Below are 25,501 nucleotides of genomic sequence, written 5' to 3'. Positions count from 1 at the left end.
ATGTTTCTTTGATGGAAGTAAAAAGTAAGGTGATGTGCAAGCATGTGTCAAACTCATGTGTCATTTTATGTGGCCCGCAAGAGCTTAAAAGGTATATAATTGTCTTAAAATAAAAGTCTACACTGCTTTACAGCGTACAGTGACCATAAACTACATCTCCCACAATGCATGTGGATTTTGTGATCCACGAAATGACGGCATCCTGCCACTAGATCGCAGTGTTACCATATCGGCATTTGACTAAATGTGTTTTCTAACAAGTAATGGAGTTGAACAAGATATACAAATAATCCCAAAATGTCCAAGAAGAGAAAAAATGATGCAGAGTGAAGGCAATTTATTGAAAGATGGGAAAGTGAATACATGTTTGTGCTTCAAGGAGAAAAACCAGTATGTCTTCTGTGTTACGAGGCAGTGTCGGTGATGGAGTACAATTTACGTCAGCATTTTGACACCAAACACGGAGCTAAGTATGCCAAATTAAGCCTCCAAGAAAAACATAAAATTGTCCAAGAATTAAGGCAGTCTGCAAGTGCAGCAGAATGTGTTCACAAAAGCTACAGCCAAAAATGATGTAGCATTGAAAGCTAGCTTTATTGTGGCTGAAGAAATCGCCCAAGCGTCCAAGTGTTTTTCGGAGGGCGCATTTTTGTAGCGGTGCATGCCAAAGGTATGTGAGCAGGTGTACCCCAACCAGATACAGACTTTTAGAATTATCAGTTTGTCAAGAAACACCATCGCAGACCGAGTTAAGGAACTAGCAGGCAATCTGACAACACAGCTGGCCGAAGAGACACGCAGTTACCTGGCTTTTTCATTAGCTGTTGATGAAAGCACAGACAACACGGATACAGCGCATCCGTCCATTTTTATAAGAGGCGTGAAGGCAGACTTCACTGTCAGTGAGGAGCTCTTGGATGTAGCTGCCATGCATGGGACAACGACGGGCAGGAACATTTCTGATGCGGTGGAGAGTAAGTCCGTAAGTAAATACCCTGGGAAAAGTTGGTGGGGCTAACTACCGATGGCACACCTGCAATGTGTGGAGAAAAAACAGGCTTAGATGGACTAGTGAAGGAGAAAATGCAAAAAAGTAACTGCCACACACCTCTGATAACTTATCATTGCATTATCCACCAAGAAGCTCTGTGTGGAAAGGTTGTGGAACTGGATGATATAATGACCACGGTCATGAAAACAGTGAGCTTCATTCGGGTGAGTGGCCTGAATCACCGCCATTTCCAGCTGTTTTTGAAGGAGATGGGCTCAGAGCATGGAGATGTACCCTACCATACAAAAGGAAGGTGGCTGAGTAGGAGCGCAATCCTCAAATGATTTTTTGAGCTTAGGGAAGAAATTGCTGCAAACAAGACATCACACAGATGTCCGACATGATCAAAGCTTTCCAGCATAAACTGTACCTGTGGAAGTCCCAATTGGAACAGGACAATCTTGCCCACTTTCCTGTCTGTCAGAGCATCTCATCCTCAGTTCCCGATGCTTTTTCATGCGCTCGGTTGGCTATCAAAGTGAGCCAGTTAATTAATGAATTTGATCGGCGCTTCTTTGACTTTAGAACACAGCACTCAGGCTTTGCCATCCTTGCCGTCCTTTCACCGCCATCGTCGACAGTGTGCCCCATCTCCTTCAGATGGAGTTAATAGAACTTCAAAGCGACAGTGGCCTGAGAGCAAAGTTCCAGGATGCTGCAATTGAGAACTTTTAACGTCAACTGCCTCCTGCTTTGATGCCACAGCTCCGACTTCATGCTGCCCGTGTTCTGTCCATGTTTGGGAGCACCTACCTGTGCGAACAGATGTTTTCAATAATGAATCTAAACAAGACCAAGCACAGATCACGCATCACCGATGACAACCTCCACGCTGTTTTGCGGATTGCTACAGCACAAGACCTAAAGCCGGACATGACTGACCACGGGAAAATGGTGTCAGACATCCGGCCAGAAAACAAATAGGTAAGCATTTTTTAAAAACCTGAATTAAAAATATAATAAAATGTATTTCAACCAAAAATAACTTCAGTGTAATATGTGTGCAATTTAATGGTTGTGCTTGCATTTAGTTTGTGTTTATTATTTTCAGAACATGATCAATGGATGAGGATGGTGTGTGATATGGTGTCCAAGGGTGAGGAAGGATCTACTTGCTGTGTTCAAGGCCAAGCAGCATCACCTCATCAACTTTGCCCAGAACTTGATCAATATAGCTGTGAACTGAGACAACCCTTATTGTTATTTTAAGTTAATTACATATACTAGTTGTATGTGTAGCAGTGTATTCAGTGTGTTTACAGGTGTATGTGTTCATGCAGCCAAATGTTTACTGTAATCAAAACCATCTCTCATTAGTTGGATGTACGCCTTCTGCAAGACTGTCTGCAGCTATTTGTTCTTGTAAAATGCCACACATGTCCCACATGTTTTAGCAGCTCACAATTATTTGTTGTACCATAGTTCTGCCCCTCTCAACTGTGACAAAAAAGTTTTGAACAAAGTTGATGTAATAACTTGTGTTTGATCACATTTGTCTTTGTTATTCACTTGAAAAGTTTTATCTTTGATTGTAATGTGGGTTTCTTAATGTTTCTTAAATTAGAGGAATTTGTTATAATAACAGAACAATGTGCTTACATATATTTTTACATTTATGTAAATGCTTGTACAATATTTGTACACTTAATAATAAATAATAATCAAATGCAGAGACAGTTATTTGTTACAATATGTTAAGGAGTAGTTACATTGATACAGTCTTACAGTTACAACCGGCCTTTTGAGGGCAACCATAATGCTGATGTGGCCTGGGGTGAAAATGAGTTTGACACCCCTGTCTGAAAGGTCCCATATTATACTGTTTTTCATCAATTTCACACAGCTGTCAGAGGTCCAACAACACTGTATTCGAAATGTATTGCCCCAAACCCATCCGTGGTCCTGAATTTCAGCTGTCTGAAAGTCGCTCAAGTGAGCTCTACTGGCTGTTTCTGTGCCTGCACCTTTAATGCTAATGAGCTCCATCTGTCAGCGTCTGCCTTGCCTGCTACACGCCCCTCTCAGGGAGAGGATGCCGCTTACGCTAGCGGTAGCATGCGCTAATGTTTACGGTGGATGTATCGCTATGGCTCGCCGAGATGCTGTCGTTCAACTGGTTGTTTAAGCTTAATAAGCCAACACTCAGGAATTTGTGTGTTGTCCACCATTACATGAGAGACTCCCCACTCCCCAACACAACCACCCGGCTCCCATCCCCCACTGACCTGCAACAGGTAACATCTAAAAACAGCTAGCGAAAGCTGTGTTTGTCTCCAACACAGTCTCCAAACTCTTGGACACTGTTCGCATAGTCTCTGTCTCCAGTCTGCACGTTTCCAGACTTTTTACTGTGACAACCAAGCTCCCTCGTAATATTATTAACATTAAACTCACTTCAAACGCCGTTGCATAGCGGACCGAAGCGGAGCTAACTAGTTAGCCAATTTCAAGCTGACTTCACCATACTCGTAGGCAACTGTAAATACTATCAAAACGTGGCGACACTTACCTGTGGCTCGGGTGCAGTTGCTGGGTCCCGTATGGTTGGGACTGATCCTTTTACGAGGGTCAGTGTCGAGGCAAAGCCAGCTTTGTACTGACCCTCGTTACTGAAGCAGTCTGATGTGAAGTGGTTAGCACACACAAACAGACTTACAGGAACCGTAGCCGGCACGTTGTCATTAAAAATGAAACGCAACCACTGTCTCTTCTGTTCTTCTGTAGCTGGGACAGGATATAGGCACTTATGTTGATTTTTACCACCGACAACAGAGCAATTTGCGTGTGTAGCTCTGAGCGACGACATTGCGAAACACTGCCATCTTACCGCTGGACACGCCGAACTTCACCTTGGGTCGCCCCCCTCTCGGATATCTCCGGGGAAAGGGGGGAGTGTTTTCGCGCAGAGGAGGCCGGCCTATGCAAATCACTCCTGTCGTTACGTAAAGACAGGAGCTGAATCTGAACAGCCTGTAGGAGCCCTGTTTTACCAGTGGGTGGGCTGCAGAGACGATGCAGGACCCATTTGCTTTCCTCATTCTGGGAGTTGGTAGGCTCAGGGTGGACCAGTTTATATATGTAGAGACCAGAGAAAATGTGTTTTTCATAATATGGGACCTTTAAAGTAATGATGGACTGTCGTTTCTTTTTACTTAGCTGAGTGGTTCTTGCCATAATATGGATTAGAACATTAGTCGAATAGGGTTATTCACTGTATTGAACTGTCTACCAACCCTAGCTCTGCACAACACAACTGATGGTCTCAAACACATTAAGAAGGCAAGAAATTCCACAAATTAACTCTTGCAAGGCACACCTGTTAATTAAAAACCATTCCAGGTGACTACCTCATGAATCTGATTGAGAGTAGAGGGTGACACGGGAGTGGATTTTAACTCCTGTCCCATCCCACTCCCACAGAAAAAAATCTTGTCCCGTCCCAATCCCGGGCCAGAGTAAAAAAAAATTCCTGTCCCATCCCACTCCTGGTAAAATGACTCCCACTCCCACTCCTGTACCGCTCCCATTTTTTTATCTTCTTCTAGTCTTTAGGCAATACATTGAATTTGATTTGATCCTCTCCCCATTCTTTTTAGATTACTTTCTGCAGTGTTATTTCAAAAGATATGGCAAAAGGAACAGTTCATCTGTGGTAATATAGGGAGGCATTTATTGCCTTAATCCAAACAAAAAACCTTCACTAAAGGGCACAAAACATAAATAATACATGGCCTGTGGTCCCTATAGTTTTTCTATGGAGGACCACCTGCTAAGTCCCTGTTTCTAGCTCTTTTGGAGGTCAGTTACAGTAAAAAAAACAACAAACAAACAAGAAGAATACATGGGTCACACCATGCCTACCTTAGTTGAATAAACCCAAACAGAATTTGCCTTGCAAGTGTGCCTCTTATGCTGCATTCCAGATACATGGGACACCACTCGCCTGAGTTGCAAAGTGGGAAATCTCGCAGCTGTCTCGCAACATTTCACAGAGGCACGCCCCCTTTTGGTCGAAATATCAACTTTCCGACTCGGGGCTCCTGCACCGAGTTGGACAGTTGATATTCCGACGGAAAGCGGCGGCCGGAAGCACTGTTGGCCTCTGGGCCATGTAGTTCTTTTGACTTGCGTAACAGTGTAGGCTTATGGAAAGAAAACTACAAAGTGGCGGCGCGCCTGTCCTATGTTTTTTTTGTTGTTGTTGTTGTCCTATTGGTTGGTTCCTGCTCCCGTCCGCTCCCGTTAACTTTTTTATCCTGGAATCCCGTGACCCGTGGGATTCCCGAACAAATGTCAGCCTCTAATTGAGAGAATGCCAAGACTGTGCAAAGCTGTCATCAAAGCAAAAGGTGGCTACTTTGAAGAATATAAAATATGGGGGGGCGCTGCTGAGCTTCAATGGAGTAGGACGTGAGTTTGGTAGCTCCTGCCGATTTCGATAAAAATTGTTATTCATGTGAGCTTTTTGGCCACTTTTTTAGTCCTGTCTTACGCTGCAGTATTTTTTGTTGCAAAGTTTTACTTTGGACTGCGTAAAATGTCTCGCAATACTCGCAATACTATTCAGACACAACTGAGGCCTGGTCCACAGGCCGCGACCTCACCCTCAACTAGGCCGCCGACTCCTACAGGCATCGCCTCGACGCAAGCTAATCCTGACATTGCTGCCCTCAAGCTCGAGTTGCTGGCTTCGCTGCGGAAAGATATTGCTGATATTTTTAAGAAGGAACTCCAGGATACCCTCGGCGATGTTTTGTCTACTATCAAGCTCGACCTGCAAGCGGTGAAAACAGAGCTGGCGAATGATAAAGCTGCTACCGATGCTACGGTATCCAAGCTAAAAGGTACAGTCGGGGAGATGGAGCACGCACTCACAGAGTGCTCCGATGACATCGCCGAGATGAAAACTACTATCAGGTGCCTCACTGCTAACGTAGCCAAGCTGGAAAATAAATGTGAAGACTTGGAGTCCAGGTCACGGCGGAACAACGTTAGGATAGTGGGAGTACCGGAGGGTCCTGACACCTGCACCACTGCCGCTGTAGCCGCCTTACTAAAGGAAGCATTTGACCTGGTAGAGGAGCCACTTTTGGACCGGTCCCACTGGACCCTCCAACCCAAACCCAAGCCCGGTGAGCGTCCACGAGTCATTGTATGCAGATTTCATTACCACAGTGACTGTGTTGACATTTTACGCCGAGCTAGAGAGCTCCGTCAGATTAAAGTCAGAGACCTGGCCATCTCAGTCTTCCCTGACCACACTGCCAAGGTAGCCCGGGCTCGGGCTGCATTCAACGAGGTCAGGCGGCAACTTCGTGGCATTGACGGTGCTCGGTATGGTCTGGTTCATCCAGCGCGACTTCGCATCACTTACAATGGTGTTGAGAAGGAATTCGTTTCAGCGGAGGAAGCCAGCGAATATGTCAAAACCTTGATTTCTGGGTGAACTCCATTAGCTCTTCAGTTCTGTGTTGTATTATTGCTTAAAACACGTGGTCTTACTAGCCTTAACTCTTTACCTGTATGGTTTTCTGGTTTGTTGCACTAACTAGCTTAGTGTTACTATTGTTTGTTTATAGCAGGCAATCTTTCCCTCTTCCTTACGGGACACTGTTATATAACAAGGCTATACCATATTTTGTGTTTTTGTACTTCAGATCAGATCTGCACTACCTCATTTTATGCTCTCTGCATTTATTTGTACAGAAAGTATTTGTTAACTTGTATTTTAAGTACTTTGCCACTGTATCCATCTGATCTATGTGGAAATTTGTTTTGTGCTAATAAGGCGATCATCTTTATTGTTTTTTTTTTAATGTTCACCTTTAGATGAAACAATATTTTGTATTGTGAGTTTTTTTGTTTTTTTTTTGTTTTTTTTCCCAATACAACTCACGCGCATACTGTTAAACAGAGTTGAAGTCGGCGGGAGTTTTTTCTCTCTTACTTCTGTTTGTTCTGCTTAGTCTCCGGGTTGTTCACACTACTGTGGACAACTTTTGGTTATTGTGGGGAACACTGCTGTCTCCTTTGTTCTGTAGTTATATGGGGACTTTGGGTGTATTTGTGTTTTGGGGTATTTTGCGGGGAAGGTGTCCCACCTCGGCTCTCTATGACCATTTGTATTTTTGTTGTTTTTATTATTTAAATGGATAACGGCAATATAAATCCCAGCATTGCTGGGTCAGGTACACCTCTCAGATTTATTAGTTGGAATATCAGAGGTATGGGTAATCCTGTTAAGAGATCTAAGGTTTTTACACACTTGAAACGTTTAAACTCTGATATAGTATTTTTACAGGAGACTCATCTTCGAATTACAGATCACCATAGGTTACATTGCCCTTGGGTAAGTCAAGTCTTCCACTCAAACTTTAACTCAAAAGCTAGAGGAGTCGCCATTCTCATTAATAAGAAAGTTCAATTCTCATCCACTGATGTTATCGCTGATAGGAATGGCAGATACCTTATGGTTGCTGGTACCCTAATGCATAAAAAGGTTTTGTTAGTAAATGTATATGCCCCGAACTTCGATGATGTTGAATTTGCTAACAGATTGCTGAGTAACATCCCCTACTTAAATACTCACCTGCTGATCTTCGGAGGGGATCTAAATTGTGTTTTTGACCCAATCTTGGATCGGTCTAATCCTCGTAATCTGACTCAATCTGCTATGTCTAAAACATTCTCAGATTTTATGAAACAGAATGGTCTTATTGATCCGTGGAGATCTCGTAACCCCTCTATTAAAAAATATTCTTTCTTCTCTCAGGTGCACCATTCATATTCTAGGATTGATTACTTTTTTATTGACAGTACTCTTAATTCATGTGTAAATTCTTCTGACTATTTAAGTATCGTTCTATCTGACCATTCACCTTTGTTATTAGATATTCAACTTTCTACCTATAAACGTAGTCCACCACTTTGGAGATTCAACTCTCTTCTTTTGGCAGATAAAGAATTTTGCGAACTCATTTCAAATTCTATTGATGAGTTCTTGTTTTTCAATCAAAATGATTCCTCTTCTTATTCATTGCTATGGGAGACACTTAAATGTTTCCTGAGAGGTCAAATTATTTCTTACTCTGCTCTATCTAATAAAAAGATTAATGCTAGGCTTAATGAACTTACATCTGCGATTAGTAGCCTTGATCAAAGTTATGCACTGAACCCCTCTCCTGAACTACTTAAGCAGCGTCTTGATTTGCAAGCAGAATTCGATCTCATTTCAACTAAAGAGGCAGAGCGCTTGTTACTACGCACTCGTGGCTCATATTACGAACATGGCGACAAGGCAAGTCGTTTACTGGCACATCAGTTACGACGTCAAGCCACTTCCCGTTTGATACCTAGTATTAAAAACACTTATGACACTGTTACTACAGATCCCTTGGAAATTAATGCTACTTTTAAATCATTTTACTCTTCATTATATAAATCTGAATTTCCTACAGACAACACTAAAATGAACGAATTTCTTCAGAACCTTTCGAATCCTGTCATTGATACTAATACTTCCAGGCAACTGGACTCCCCACTCTCCCTTGAAGAAGTATCAAATGCAATTAAAGCTATGCAATCTAACAAAGCCCCAGGCCCTGATGGGTTTCCGATTGAATTTTTCAAAACATTTATTGGTAAATTGGCACCACTACTTTTATCCGTATTCAATGAATCCTTAGAAAGTGGTTCATTACCACCAACTTTGACACAAGCCACTATAGCTCTCCTTCTCAAAAAGGACAAAGATCCAACCTCCTGTAGTTCCTACAGACCATTATCTCTGCTTAATGCTGATGTAAAGGTGTTGGCTAAAGTAATTGCATCTCGTTTAGATATTGTGCTTCCTTATATTATATCTGAAGAGCAAAATGGTTTTATAAAGGGTCGTCAATTGTTTTTTAATACCCGTATACTCTTCAATATAATTTATTCGAAACATTCGGCTGAACTTCCCGAACTTGTGATTTCTTTAGATGCTGAAAAGGCATTCGATAGGGTAGAGTGGGAGTACTTGTTTGCAGTTTTGAAGAAAATCGGATTTGGTGATACATTTATTTCTTGGATTCACCTTCTTTATTCGTCCCCTAAAGCCAGTGTCCATACTAATGATGTTTATTCTGATTATTTTGCTCTTGGTCGCGGAAGTCGCCAAGGTTGTCCTTTGTCACCTTTGCTCTTCGCCATCGCTATCGAGCCTCTGTCTATTACATTAAGATCTTCCCCCTTACTCAAAGGAATCACCCGTAATGGAATTGAATATAAATTATCGCTTTATGCGGATGATTTGTTGTTGTATATATCTGATCCTACACTCTCTATCCCTGCTGTTTTAAGTATTCTGGAGAACTTCAGCACCTTTTCAGGTTATAAATTAAATCTGGGGAAAAGTGAGTGTTTTCCCATTAATACTGCAGCATGTCAGCTTCAACAGTCAGATTTACCTTTTCAGTTTTCTCCTTCGGGGTTTAAATACCTAGGTATTAACGTGACTCGTTCTTTATCCAGCCTTGCATCAGCTAATTTCACTCCCCTTATCTCAAAGATTACAACTGATATTCAAAGATGGGGTAACCTCCCCCTCTCATTAATCGGCAAGATCAATGTTGTTAAAATGAATATCTTACCAAAATTTCTATTTTTATTCCAGTCAATTCCTCTTTTTCTGCCAAAACATTTTTTTGACTCACTGGACAAGATAATTTGTTCTTTTATTTGGGGTGGGAAGTCACCTAGGGTTCGTAAATCTTTACTGCAGAGATGCAGACTTAGTGGAGGACTTGCATTACCTAATTTTCTAGCTTACTATTGGGCTGTTCACATCCATAAACTTTGCTACTGGTTAAAATCTCCTGGATCCTCTTGGTGTAAATTGGAACTATCATCCTGTAAGGGATCTTCCATACCTGCTCTACTTTATTCCTCTTTACCTACAAAACCCTCTTTATACACTGATAATCGAGTGGTTCTTAATACACTTAAAATCTGGTTTCAATTTAGGCGCCACTTTAAATTTGTAGCTGCATCTTCCTTGGGTCCTCTAAATAACAACCATTTATTTCCTCCATCACTTTCGGACTCAACATTTTCAGTGTGGCATGACAAGGGTATTACACAATTCAAACATTTATATGTAGATGGTGTCTTTGATAGTTTTGCCAATTTGTCATCTCGCTACGGCTTCCCTGCTACTCATCTATTTCGCTATTTTCAAACTCGCAGTTTTGTTACTAAGTGTTTCCCTAATTTCCCCTCTTTACCGCCAGAACAGCAGTGGGAAACCATGTTATCATTTATCCCCCATCACAGAGGAATCATTTCAAAGTTGTATGATATTATCTTGGCTTTTAGCAACCACTCAAATGTTAAACTTAAGTGTACATGGGAAGGGGAATTGGGAATACAAATACATGAGGAGTCCTGGGAACAGGCTATAGAGAGGGTAAGATCTACCACCTCTTGTGCTCGTCTTGGACTTATTCAATTTAAGGTCTTACACAGGGCGCATTTCTCTAAGTCTGGACTATCTGTACTATACCCGGAAGTGGAAGACGAATGTGATAAATGCCATGGCTCTCCTTGTCACCTTAGCCACATGTTTTTTCTCTGTCCTGATCTGAAAGGTTTCTGGGCGGGTTATTTCACTATTATGTCGACTGTTCTTGGGGTAAATCTTCAACCTTGCCCTCTGATTGCTATATTTGGGATTCCTGACCCCTCACTTGCACTCAACTCTATACAAAAGGATATTATAGCTTTCTCATCCTTACTGGCAAGACGTTTATTACTGTTACATTGGAAGTCTGCTAAATATCCTTCTATCTCCCGGTGGCTGCAGGATATCATGTTTTTTTTAAAGCTTGAGAAAATTAAATATACATTAAGAGGATGTACAGTCAAATTTTTCCACAAATGGCAACCCTTTATTTCTTATTTCACTAATTTAGAGGTACTACCTGATTGAATGTCTGCCTGTTACTGTTGTACATATTGTATGATTAACCTGTAGTATGCGTGTTGGTTTTGACGAGCTGAGTGGGGGCGTGGGTGGGGGGGTATTTCACTGTTTGTTTGTTTTTTTATACTGCACCCTGTAATTTAATTATTTTCTTCTACATTCTTATCAGAGTGCGTTTGTTTTCTTTCTTTCCTTTTTGCTCATTTTCGTTTGTTTATGTGTATATGTGACTGTTTACATATGCATATATGTATAAAAGAAAAAAGAAAAGGTTAATTGTATCCCTGTAATTGAAAGTATCTTGTACTTTTCAATAAAAAAAAAAAGAATATAAAATATAAATCATATTCTGGTTTGTTTAACAATTTCTTGTTTACTACACAATACCATATGTGATCTTTCTTAGTTCTGATGTCTTCAGTATTGATCTACAATGTAGAAAATAATAAAAATTAAGAAAAACCATTGAATGAGAAGGTGTGTCCAAACTTTTGACTGGTAATGTACTTTACAGCGCACTTTGTGGAAAAACAAAAGATTTTTTTCCATGTGTGATGCCTCCACTGCTACAACTCCATCCTAGGGGAAACACTGAATTGTAAATGAAGTAAAGCAATAGCAGAATCGGAATGACTTCAGTTACCGAACTGTAAAATGTACAGATTTATTACTATACTACGGACAAAACATTAGACAACAAGGAACACAAACTAACCTACACAGTGAACAAAGAACAAAGAGGTATGGGGGTTTTGGACCAAGTAAATGTAAATGTTAAGTGGAGCTGTTCAGCAACACAATAGAAATCTGCATGGAGGAAGACCTAAAACAGACTGTGCCATCATTCAATCAACTGAGAATGTGTGCTAACCTGTGAACATAAACTGTATTCAACCCCGAGAAAGGTTGCTCTAGGTTACCTGGAGCTGGCGCATCTGATGAGGTTTGAGGATGAAGAAGGAAGAGGTGGCATTGTGTCGATCCTCCAGTTGGCCTTTGCTGATGTGTTGCTCCAGGTGTGGCAGGCCCTGCTGCTCTTTCTCTCTCTGTATCTCTCTCTCTTGTTAATGCAGCCCTCTCCTGGGTGTGCCGGCAGGTCTTGTTTTTCAAAAATTTGAACAAGCTTCAGTTGGAAAGTTCTGTTCTCCAAGCATGCACCTAAGGGCTTGGCGGGGGCCGGTTTGATGTTCCTGAGAAATTTTGTTTGGAGCCAGTTTTATGAGTCTGAGTGTGAAGTCCCATGATGTCCTCAAGAAGACCTTCTGATCTGTTTGGAGTCATTATATGACTCTCTTCAGTCCAGACTGAAGAAACCGGTCTGCCTGCAGAGAGCGCTGCACGAAAGGGGGAGAGATGCAGGTCCAGCAGGGCCTGACGCAACTGGAGCAACAAGTCAACAAAGACTGACAGGAGGAACACTGCATCACTTCCTCCTCTCCCTTGAACTTTGCAACCTTGTCAGGTAGGTACAACAAACCTTCCCAGTGTTGAATACAGTTTACAAGTTTAATAAGTGTGCTCTTCAACAGGAAAACTGGATTCAAACTTGGATTTCTCTGTATTGATGACTCAGATATTCATTAAACTAAGATGGGGAGTTAAGAGGTGTGGCAAACTCATGCTTTTGCCTCACCCTCCATCTCAATTAAGTCATTAAATACAGAGGTTTCATTGGTAAAACTTTGATTTCTAAAAGTGACATTCATTGCAGAAAATATTGATTTGCACAAATCACAGGAGACACAATCATTTAAATACCGGCTTGATTTCATGCAAATATCTTGTACTTAAACTAATTTTTAAAGGAATTTGTGTTGAAATACACTGCCCGGCCAAACCAAAAAAAAAGTCACACATCAGGGCCATTAGGGAAGAAAACATCCATTGATGGAATAACCTGGTCATTCAATATATTCAGGTAGTCAGCTGACCTAATTTTTTGGGCACATAACTTTGCTGAACCTGGACCTGACCAACTGTATCAAACCCAGATCATAACACTGTCCCCACAGGCTTGTACAGTAAGCACTGGATAAGTATGATGGGTGCATGGGTCCAATCTTATGCTCCCTAGCAAATTGAAGCCCTTTTTCCTCATTAGCCTCACTGATAAGTGGTTTTCTTAAGGCTACACAGCTGTTTAGTCCCAGTCTCTTGAGTCCTCTTCACATTGTGCGTGTGGAAATGGTCTTACTTTCACTATTAAACATAGCCATCAGTTCTGATGATGATTTTTTACGATTTGATTTCGCCAAACCTTTAAGTGATCTCCAATCACAATCATTCAAGATTTTTTTCCGACTACATTTCTTCCTTGAAGATGATGATTTAATAATGCGTTGGACAGTTCTTTACCCAATTTCAGTAGTTTTAGCAATCTCCTTAGTTGTTTTCTTTGCTTGATGCAGGCCAATAATTTGACCCTTCTGAAACAGAGTAACATCTTTTCCATGACCACAGGATATGTCTTCGGACATAGTTGTTTAAGAAATGAGAAGCTGCTCACTGCATCAGTTAGGGTTAAATAACTTGTTGCCAGCTGAAACATATTATAACACTGCAGTAAATATCCTATGGCAGGCTCTTACCTATTTGCTTAGTTAAATACAGGTGGTGACTTTTCTTTTTGGCCAGGCATTGCACAAGGGAACTGTAGTTTTAGATTTTGCATTTCCAGGAACTAAGAATAAACGTGCAAGTATAATGATGTGAAGCACTGTATGCTCAGTCAAGATTTTGGAGGTAATAAAGATGAAAAACAGCAGTTGTCTTTCTCAGGTCATGTTCAGATTGCTCAGGTTCCATGCAGGAACGAGCCTAACAGTGCTGGAGAGCTCAACTACAGCTATCTGTTTAACACACTGGAAAACCATGGCTACCAGGGATACATTGGCTGTGAATACAAGCCATTAGGTGAGTGTTCTTTTTTTGGATTAATTATATAACCCATTTAGAAAAAAACCCAAAACAAAACATGTTAATAGTAATCATGTCTGTCCACTTTAGGCTCCACAAAGGAAGGTCTGGGTTGGATCAAAGATTACTGCACACACAGCAGGTGATGAGCATAGGTGTTCATAAAGCTGTGAATATGTTTTAAGTGAGTACACCTGGGAGGTGTAACTACCACTTATCTAATTCCATATTTGTTATATACAGTATACATATATACAATATATAATAATAATAATAAGAATCAACATTTATACATTACATTTCCAATTTTCCAACCTAAGTATGTCCTATGTACATTTCATACTGTACATTTTAGTGTTTAAATGACAAATCCCATTCTAAATTTCATGGTTTAATGACCAGTGGTTCTGTTATCAATTAACAGGTTACAGACACCTTTATTTCTTTTGTTTTTTGCATCCCCAACCATTAACTGGTGCATTTTTAAGTGTACTGATTACATTTGATTACATAACCCGATTTACTATGTACTGTTGTCACGATACCAACATTTTGGTATCGATACCGGTACCAACATGTATTTCGATACTTTTTGATACTTTTCCAAATAAAAAGAGAACACAAAAAATTTCATTAATGGCTTTATTTTCATAGAAAATCTTTAAAATCTTAGAACTATACATCAGTAAATAAAATAAAATACCATAAAGACTCTGTAGTGAAAAGATAAAATGAAGGTGATACATATGTCATACAAGCTGAGGCCTTAATTACATTGAGATACATAACCTAAAAAATATTTTCATTAAATATAGCCTGTCTTATGTAGGACCAATGTCTTTAAATGATGCGTTACATTACTATGCTGTACTCTTTATAACATATTAAATGGCTTAATGTGTATGTAAAAGTTTATTACTTCATAAAGACCATGCATGTGTGCATTTACAGCTCTGGAAAAAAAATGAAGGGACCACCATTCATTTATTATAAATCAGCATGTCTAAAAAGTTTAAAAATCACTGACTGAGAATATAAATATAATATAATATATAATAATATAAATAGGCTATTTAAACCAGAGAAAGTGGTAATTGAAAAGCAGCTTTAATTTTTTTCCAGAGCTACTTTTGTGTAGAGTGAAGGGGGCTGGCGTTGCTTGCTTTTAACACTGAATGTGGCTTTTTTTTTCATGGGTAGGGTATTTAAGTTATTACCTGTCGTTCTTTGAACTCCTTGTGCAGGTCTGGGTGCTTGTCCTTCAAATGTTTGGCCAGGTTGGATGTGTTTCCACCCTTTGCGAGACATGTTTTATAACACCGTCTGCACAGTGGTGCTTCGGTGTTTATGGCTTCGCCATGCTCATTTGTTTGGAAGCCGAAGTTCCAAATTGCACTTCGCGCACCTGATTTGTCAGTAAGTTGCGGAGTTGTGATGGTTGCAGCAGCTGCCATTCTCTCCCTGCTCCTGTCTCTCTCTCTCTTTCTCTCCTATATCTCTCCCTGTGTTCAAGCTTTCCTCCTGCTCTGTTTGTTGCTCCAGTAACTCGCTCGCTCCCCCGCTTGCTCTGACTTCCTCGCCTCGGCTCAAATTACAATGCGGTGACGTCATGCGGCGCCGTTACGCGGCAGCGCGGCGCTATATAAAATGAAATGAAAAAAGTACCGGTCTCATCCAAGCGCAGTATAGTACCTTTTTAAATGCGTCGGTACCGCGGTACCAATTTAGTACCGGTATACCGTACAAGCCTATTACTATGTATAGATACTAATTTATTACTGCGACAAATACATTGTGATAATTATACTAAAAGATCTTGATAATTTCCTTTATATGTTAATGTTCTGTCATTGATTATAAAATACATCTGCATTTCTCTAATGTTTCCCATGATAGAATGAGTAATTTTTATTTTTAATTGACTTCAGGTTGGTCACATGGTCACATTGGTCATGATCCAGCAAACTAACTGAGTGCCCATTCAAAACATGCTGTCCGGGACAGATTATCTAGTAATATGAGGGGTTTACAGATCCAGTCTTAAGCCTCCTGAACTCCTCACAGATCTGTCATGGCCACCCCGACAACATCAAATGTGTGGGTTAGGGTTAGGGACAGCCATCAACTACTAATCCCTGCCTATTGTAACATTGTGATTCAAAATGCTCCCCACCAGAGAGCACTAATAAGAGGCATGTCCCCTCAGAGTTGCCGTCGGGCAAGAGTTGTTGTTGTTTGTGATATGTGGGGAGAGGAAATGAAAAGAAGTATGTTGCTACCCAGTGCACCAACATTATGTCTCCATATCCCGTTTATTATTTCTTATTAAACCAGCTCAGTTAGGCGAACCCAAGACACTCGGTTAAATTTGTGGCAGCAGTGTTTCTTTTCCCGCTGGCTGCTGCTTCTCTCAGTCGTGTCGTTTTTTCATACAGTTTTCTTAGCTTAGCTTCCTTGGCTAGTCGGCTAATGTTGTTTTATGTATATGAGGCTGAACAAAGCTGAGTTACGGACGTGGTGTCGAGATGAGGACACTTTTAAACTTGGCACAGGGATGTATGTTGGTGGAAATGGGAGGTAGTTTCCTCTGCAGGGTGAGACAGTTGGAGATTCATGTCAGAGCAACTGTGGGAAACAGCAGCAGCTACAATGGTGAGCTAATGCGCAACTGCTGCCTTACAGCAACACTGAGGGGACACGCTGCCTCAAATTCGTAAACGTCATCGTCCATCTCAATGTTTCACTGTAGACATCGTCCAATCCAACTCATCTTCACTCATAGATAATCTGAAATTCCCATGTCATACTTATTTGTGTTTGTAATAGTGTAAAAACATTTCAACACATTCTCATTCATTCCTGCTTTATTTAGCATTTCACAGCCTGTATAAAGTATTCCATGTATACATGATATACATAATACAGTTAGAGACAGTGTAGTGTTTCTGTACATTACAGAGTCAAAATGCTAAATTCTGATTTTGCATGATGAATATCCAGTGATTAACATTCAAATGGAATTCTCTGAGAACGCTGCTTTGCTCAGCATTTCTTAATTTACCATCCACAAAGAAGCTCAGACATGAATTTGGTTTCCTTCCACTGACAGTGTAGAAATCTAAGGCTGCTGAATATATCAGTAATGAAGGTACTGCAACAAATATCTAGCCTTTATGTTTGTTGTAATGTCACACTCATGTATCAGGCTGGCATCCGCCCTCTTGTAAACTGAGACGTGATTACCAGCCACACCGGTCACCTGTACACAACACGTGTAAAACTCATCACCTTGAACATGCTTTGGAAGCACTGGCCGCTGATAACATGTGGCATGCTATTATGTGAATCATCAAAGTTAATTTGACCCCCACTTATGAAAGTCAATTTCTGTCACATTCTCCAAACTGACTGTGGCCCTTCCACTGCATAACACCAGGAGTGTGTTTCCAAAGATCTTCTATGTAGAGCTGATGGAATGATAACAGTATCACTTCATAGGTTGGGGATTTTTTTTTTAAAGCAGGAAAAAGTATACAGAAAGGCACTTAAGGGCACCAGGGGGTTCAAGTGAGAAACAGGTTTGACTTTCACTTTCAAAAATCTACCATATAAGCCTCCCCACTCTGTCCACTGACATCTCAGCTGATTCTCACTCATGTAAACACTGATGTGGTATGAAGAGCTAGCAAAATGCTATAAGAAGGCACAAGATCTTAGATAACTCAAACCTGTTAAAGGTGTTCATTGTTGGTTGCTTATGACTGACTTTCGTTGCATTTTAGCTTCAACCATCAGATTCAGTAAATCCAAACTGCTGATAGACATTTAGACCGATGACAAAGAAATGCACCAGTGTCTTCTCCACTGATAAAATTGTTTCCTTAACCATCAGGTCATCAGTATATTTGTCAAAAAACAGTACTCCAGGATCTTCTCCAGGTACAGATTCACCAGTATAAGCATTCTGCTCATGATTCGACACCAGAGAGATGGACAAATCTCATCTGCTTCACACTGCTCTGTGCTAACATATTCAGACAGACCTGATCTCTGAAAACCCTGAGGACTCAACCACACAGTGTCTAGTCCAGACTCTGTAGAGCCTCTCAGAGGCAGGTGGAGTTCAAGTAAACGTCTCAGGACTGTGCAAAATTTGGATTTGATTTGGTAACACAGGCGGCATCTTCAACAGCCAATTGAACACAGCAAATTACTGTGCCTATCATGGTACATTGAACCTGTTACTTTAAGAGTGTTTCCATCAGGATTTGATTAGTGCAGGCAGTTAGCAATGCTACTTTTGGTCACCCTTACTAATTTTAGAATCAGTGTAATTTGTAAGAAATGGCCAGAATTCAAAGGTAGCTCAAAAAATATAGGGGGCAGCATAACCACTAACTACTGCTAACTATATCTTACTTGCTAGCTGCAAGAAGCTCAGTTAGCCGTGGAGCTAAGTAGCTATATTAGATGACGCGAGTCTGCCTTGACCAAGTCTTCGGATCAAGGGGGAGTCATTGTACATTGTAGAGCTGGTCCTGTATATTAGCTTGCTTGCAGAACTGACAAACTACCATTTCACATAACTGCAGTTGTCAGTATGGCCTCTTTTTTATTGTTACATTCACCTTTGTTAATACCTTTTCTGTGCTGAGACATGTTGGTGTTGGTGACATACGTTGATTGAGACAATGTAGTTTGCCCTTTTCACACAAAACTAGATGATATTTTACTATCTTTACAACAAACAGCAATTTTATTGACTTGATCTTTTAATTTACAAACATGATTCATGGCACAATTCAGACAGGATCAAAAAAGTATTTGTCTCTTCCCATTGACTACTGGGCAATTTTTTTCCAAAAAAAGGTCAGATGAGGTCAACTGGAAGGGCCGTGAGTGGCTGTCCATGACTCCAGGGAACAAGACAACGAGGCAGGTGGGGACAGGAGCAAGGTGCGGCAGTAGAGGAGAGGAGAGGGAGCTGGAATATTTTCACACGTTACTCTGTGAATTGAGGATTTATTTAGACCAAACCAGAGGTGATTGTGGAATGAAAAACCAAGATGGTTCTGTTGAGTGTTATTTCATTTATCTCGTGTGTGTGTAACACGATGAGTTAAAGAGGCAATTAAGTTTTTCTTAGTTGGATAAAAGAGAGAAAGTTGAATTCATAAGGTGTAAAGTTGTATTTTTCTGTTTAGTAAGAAAAATAGGTGTAAATATATATCCTTTATTAATATTTTGTGAGTTTATTTATTTCTATATTTTACGTATTGAACTTGCTGCATGCATACATCTCCCAGCTGAAACTATGGGGGCTATCAAACTATCACCTTTTGCACTACAAAGTGTTATTATTGGACAGGATAGACCAGGGCAGGTTAGCATGCTAACTTCAGAAGACGTCTCTGCAACACAGTACATAGACATCTCTGACATGACGTCTATAATATTGTTTCTTCACACTCTGTTATAATGATAATGTTAGTTCCTTTTTAAAAAAAAAAAAAAAAAAAAAATGTTTTAAAAACTTAAACTCTGGCCATGTCTTACATTTTCCCTTCAAATATTACTACAGCTATGTTACATGTTATGGTTGACAAAGACTGGTGTCCCAGCTGTATCTTCCAGCTCTGGCTTTATATTTTTATATTAATATTTGTCTGTCCATTCATGGTAGACTCAAAGTAATGCCATCTTTCTTTTTGTGGATTTTTATTACAATTGTCAATAGACAAAACCGACCGCAAGTCCTGTGCTAATGTTCACATCATGTCCAGTCAATTGATCTGTGCAGAAAGGCTGATTATAACATGTAGTGTGTTTTAACACAACATACCGACTGTGTCCAGCAAGCTTTATGAAGCAGCCCTGCTTATATTCCTTAAAGCTTAATATAATGTTTCATAAATGTGTAGCCATTTCCTCTGACGTGAGCGGAGGTGCTGGAAACCCTGGTCATACAAAACATTGGACTTTTCCCCAACTACACTGTAGGAAGTGCTGTACAGATTTTGCACTTCATATGTTCACAGAGAAAAATGGCACTGTATTAATTAAAATATTTAAACTGCCCCAATGCTTGTGATATATTCGCTTTTAAAAAAACAAAAAACGTTACATATACACGCAGCTGTACTGTGTGTGGAGATGTAAAAAGTGAGGCAGATCAGGTGGCATCGTCACTGGCCAGCACTGGAATATTTTCATGTATTTAGACAAAACGTAACATGATGACACACACATATAAACTGCTGCCATCCTTTATGACTTCAATTACATCTTGTGAATATTTAGAGTGATTTCCTGCATGCAGCCATACAGAATAAATGGATGGTTGTAGTGCATGCATGAATACCTAGAAAAAAGTGAGGATTAAGGATTTCTGAACAAGCTCATGGAGGTTTTCTCCCCACAAGTTAGGCGCTATTTAGATTTTCATACGATTTTTTTCTGATTGGTTTAGAGCTGGTGGGCTAACTGATGAAAAGACGCACACATGCAAATATTCCATTCTGGTTTGTATTGTTTAATTCATGGTGTTTTTAGTAGGGTTTCAGTTCTCTGACCCGTTATAATAAGTTTAGTAAATGTGTCGCTTGTGCTCCAGGGCTTTTCATAAATAAAGTAACATCAATGCTTGGTATGAAGCTTTTCTTAATGCCACAGTGAGCGATGCAGCTAATGGGAGAGTATATGAGCAAGAGGATTTTCTTCAAATGAACTCCCTCAAAAAACTTTTGTTTTCCTCGACTGTTGCTTCCTTTTTTCATGTGTCAACAATGGTCACAAGGACATGAGTTGAGGTAAGTCCAGCTCTATAACAGTCCTGTCCAGAGGTTATAGCAAGCAGTGTTGATGACAGACTCCAGATGATGATACATGGACACCAGCTGAGGAGGAGGGCTGTTACTGGCCTGAGGCTGTGATGGCAGTGGTTCCCGAAACAGAACCTTTAGACTCTGTGGGAGCAAGAGAACGGAAAAGAAACATTGCTGAGATGTTCGCACATCTTAATGTTACAATAATAATCATATCAGTATGATAAACTCACTGTTTTTCCAGCTTGGCTGTCCAGAAAGACTAAAACAAAGCAGTCGGTGAACTTCTGGTTCAGAACAGCCTGAAACGAGATGACAGGCATGGAAATAGATTAGATGGTCTTTTTTAAAGGAAAACTGTCTACTTACAAGGATTCTTCCTTTCGTTCTTCTTCTTAATGATGTTAAACCAATAAGAAACATATTTTTGGTGACAATGAAAAGGTCAAATGTTAAAATATTATAGGAGCACAGTATGCAGAGATGCTGGCTCTTGAAGTGTTTTTACCTTATATTCCTATCTTTTACTCAGAACTACAATGGTACTCAACACAGAAACAATGGAGCCACAAGAACCCCCCTCCTGAGGACGGTGTATGCGAGACTGAATCTCACATACACCGTCCTGCTGCCACAAATACTCATTAGAGCACCATATTGTTGGAATTTTTGGTAGGACAGGTGTGGTTGTTATAAATTCATAATTATTGATAGTAATTATTTAAATTAAATTAATCAGAGTTAATACAAATTAATAATTAAATCATTAAAATAGGACACCACCCTGGAATCAGGGACCAAAAACAGTCTCAAAAGAAGTGTTCACTTTAAATGTAAATATTTTGAAAATATTTAGAATTAAAGGAACAGTGAAGGAAATGTATCTGAGCACTGACCATCACAACCACCAGTTACCACAAAACGTGCACAAAATAATCACAGATAACTGCTCTGTACAATATAATAGAATTTATTAATGTTAGCAAATTGATCAATAATCAATACTTCAATCAACAAAAATCCATCATTCAACTACAGCAGCTAAACTATTAAACTAAAACACAGACAAACTCAAGCAACAAACAAGCATTGTGTGTGTGTGTAAGAGACAAAGAAAGAGAGCTAAGATGGTGGGTGTAGAGAGAGACAAGATGGCGGAGAGCCAAGATGGCCGACACAATCAGTTGAACAAACCATGGCGGAACACGGTTGTTCTCGTGCACTTTTGAATACACACAAGACACTGTTCCAAAAAAGTAGTGGTGCTACCACAGGACAACCGTATCTAATGTTATAGTGAGGTCATTAACCATAGGTCTCCAACAAGTCGTTCATAAGATTACGTGTCTGTGTCACTCCGGACATATGTGTGTACATGTACGTGCGGGTTAGTGGAGAGAGACAGTGAGAGAGAGAGAGTGTGAAGAGAGAATAAGATTCCATGAGAAGAAGCTGCATCAAAAATGAGCTCCTGAATATATATCAAACCTAAACAGTGGGACATTTTGCAAAAGAACCTTCAAATATTCTTCAGAAAGGACTCTAAAGAAGAGGTAACAACATTTATCAGCAAAACAGAAGAAAAAATATCATCTTTGGATATATTTTTTAAATCAAAATAACTAGCTAACTCTCAACTAGCTAGCTGTCAACTGTGTAACTTGCTGTCAACTGCTAACTAGGCTACTACCTGCCACTGTTACCAACATTTCCAAGGGGAAACTGTACTAAAGATGATAACAGAAGAGGTACTCTATGAAGACAATCAAGAAGATAAAAGAACAAACAAAAAAAACTGTGTTTAAAGGCTAGAAAAGCTAACAAAGTAAACAGTTAGGTTGCGTCCAAAATTCCATACTATACACTACATACTCAATATGTGTACGATCGTTCAATATACTTTTGAGTGAATAACAGTAGTATGCATCTTTTCCGACGCACTGCTTAGCGCAGAAGTGACGCACTTCCTGAGAGCCTCTTGCCGGTTGGATTGGAGATGCGTAACCGTGGTAACCCATGGCAATCTGCAATAATACTCTTTTAATACATCTAATAATAATAATCTAATAATACATCCTTGATATGCATCCAATGAGAAGCCACACAATAATAAATGCGAACCGCAGGTGAATTCATTCTGTAACTCGCAGGCATCTTCGTCGCCAGATAATCATCAAATTTCTGGAAAAGGTAAGCAACTAAGGTTAATGTTACTCCAACGGATTTTAACCTTAAATGTTAGCAGTTGGTTGGTAGCAGTCTGTTGTGTTGTTGTTGTCGTCACCGCTACATTGCATTGTGGGATATTTATGCCGGCGTAGTGTCCAGTGCTTGCATACTGTAATATTTACCGGAAATAGTATGCACCTCACGTACTATTGGGTTCATACTAAGGTTTTGGACATACTAAAAAATCTCACATACTGTTTTTGAGTAAACAAGTGGTCGCCATGGAAACTGGTCAGAAGGCAGCTAACAGAGCAGAGGGCAGAGAGGTTGAATACCCTGCTAAATGTAAGAGTGCAGCAGCTAGAGAGAAACACAAGGAGAAGACACTACGTGAAAATCCAGAAGTCCTCCTCACTGACTGCGCTCAACACAAAGAAGGAAGGAAGAAGAACGACCTCATATTCTTCACTGATTCCATCTACATCTGGAAAGATACTCTGTGCAACAATTATGCATACGTATCCAGTGAGGGCATCGGCTCAGGAGGCAGATTAAAGATCTGTAAAGATGAACACCTTGACAAGGATGACCCTCTGCTCACCATCACATACTACACCAAAGGAAAGGTCATGATCCAGGGGAATGAAGCCAACCTGGAGTCTTTTGAAGAGGCTTTCTCCTTGTTAAAAGCTGAGGTGGACACCAAGAAGATCAATATCCCCTCTGACAGTGAAGATGATGAGAGCCCAACAGAGAACCCCACCACCTTATCCATCTCTCCCCCTCCCACACCTGCCAGCTCCATCAACCAACTAAAGGAGAGTATGGCCCTGCTGGAGCTGGACTTTGCTGAATTCAAAGAGCTGACCCAGGCCAGGCTGTCTGACCACCAAGACAACACTGCAACAGCTTCATGAGGAGATCCAGCAGCTCAAGAGAGACAACCAAGCCTTGGCATCTGACCTCAGAGGAAGTGTAGAGGCACTAAAACAGGAGAACAGTGTGCTCCGTGCTCAGTTAGCCAAAGTGAAGGAGGATGCTGAAAATAGAGAAAGGAGCTTCACCAGGAAAGTCCAACACCTGACAGACCAACTGGTGACGGTGGCAGAGAGGAGGACACTGGAAAAACTGCTGGATATTATAGACAATACCAGCCACCCTCTGCACACCGTCATCAGTGACCAGCGGAGCCTGTTCAGTGAAAGACTGCTCCTTCCCAAGTGTAGGACCAACAGACTTAAGAACTCCTTTGTTTCTCATGCCATCAGGCTGTACAACTCCTCACTTGGGGGGAGGAGGAAATAGGAGGAAACAAATAACCGGCAATACTGCAATACTGTGTCACTGTGCAATAACTTATTTATCTATTTATCTATTTATTCACATACATACCTGGACACTCTCACTTTCGTGCAATAATTTCTGTACAATAACAAATATACAGTCCTACATTCACATTTATTTTATTTTATTTTATTTATCCTATTTTATTTTAATCTATTTTTATTGTATTCTATTGTATTTTGTTCTATTCCTATCTTTATTTTCTATTTTTGCTAAGAGTCTATTTTCTCGTGAACTGTATGCTGCTGGAAATTCAATTTCCCTGAGGGAGTCATCCCAACGGGATCAATAAAGTGAAGTCTAAGTCTAAGTCTCTAAGTCTCTAACTCTCAGCAGTCCCCACAATGGCAACTACAGAGACACAGACTTTCCCTGCCAGTGTCCCAAACTCCTGCCTTGTATCTGTCCCACTGTCTCTGCTCTGCACCCAGCCCAACAACACCCTGGCAACTCCTGATACACCCACACAGCCAGCTGCCAACAACCAGCTCGCCCATCCTGGCTTCCCTCCACTCAGCCAGAAGAACAAGCTCCACAAGTGGTCCTGCTGGCTGACTCAAATGGGAAATTCCTGGACACAAACAAGCTTTTTCCTGGTAAAAAAGTGCTGTTGAAACGATGCAGCACCACAGGCCAGGCAATGAAGCTGTTAAAAAAGGAGACCCTCAGCAGCCCTCAATGCCTGGTGATCCACACAGGAACAAATGACCTGCACAGCGTCCAAATGCACACTGCTGAGGCAGTGAGGAAGATGGCGGAGCAGGCCAGTAAGGGATTCCCTGACACCCGCATTGTAATCTCTACCCTGCTACCTAGGACAGTCACCCCTCCTCATGTCATCCATGACATCAATATGGAGATCAGAAGAGGATGTGCCACCTTACCCAACATCCACCTGGCCCTCCACCCAACCATTGGCACCTGGGACCTCTATGATGGACTCCATCTTCACAAAGAGAAGGTGAAGATCTTTGCAAAGACCCTCAAAGACACAGCCCTAGGACGCAGTCCTTCCACCCTCTCTTCTACTAGAAGCTTCAGAGCCCATCCAAGACCTCCTCCTCTCCATCACCCCAGGATCATCCCCCCTGCTGTGAGGAGACACAACAGCTCAGCCTGGACCTCCCCGGCTTCTGTCCAGCTAAGATAAACATACTCTGAACACTTTCCCATTTGATTAACAGAACAACATGGAAATATATTGTTAGTTAGTAATAGTAATAATAGCAATAGTAG

At 40.7% G+C, this 25,501-nt stretch overlaps 2 protein-coding genes across 4 annotated transcripts in view; one reads left to right on the top strand and one right to left on the bottom strand.

Moving 5' to 3' along the window:
* The window catches only part of hyi (hydroxypyruvate isomerase), a 55,541-nt gene that overhangs the window by 21,317 nt on the left and 8,723 nt on the right, over positions 1-25,501 (top strand). For both annotated transcript variants that reach the window (XM_073477054.1, XM_073477053.1), the window contains exons 9-10: positions 13,791-13,925; positions 14,019-14,070. In XM_073477054.1, the coding sequence (XP_073333155.1) occupies positions 13,791-13,833 (43 nt within the window). In that variant the 3' untranslated portion in view covers positions 13,834-13,925; positions 14,019-14,070. The remainder of the gene's footprint in view (positions 1-13,790; positions 13,926-14,018; positions 14,071-25,501) is intronic.
* The window catches only part of szt2 (SZT2 subunit of KICSTOR complex), a 225,559-nt gene continuing 216,832 nt past the window's right edge, over positions 16,775-25,501 (bottom strand). For both annotated transcript variants that reach the window (XM_073477051.1, XM_073477052.1), the window contains 2 exons: positions 20,986-21,054; positions 16,775-20,893 (listed from right to left, as the gene is read on the bottom strand). In XM_073477051.1, coding sequence (XP_073333152.1) covers positions 20,750-20,893; positions 20,986-21,054 — 213 coding nt within the window. In that variant the 3' untranslated portion in view covers positions 16,775-20,749. The remainder of the gene's footprint in view (positions 20,894-20,985; positions 21,055-25,501) is intronic.

This window comes from Pagrus major, chromosome 11 (genome assembly GCF_040436345.1).
Source record: "Pagrus major chromosome 11, Pma_NU_1.0".
NCBI classification, from domain to species: Eukaryota; Metazoa; Chordata; class Actinopteri; order Spariformes; family Sparidae; genus Pagrus; species Pagrus major.
This window is presented reverse-complemented; position numbering and strand designations above follow the sequence as displayed.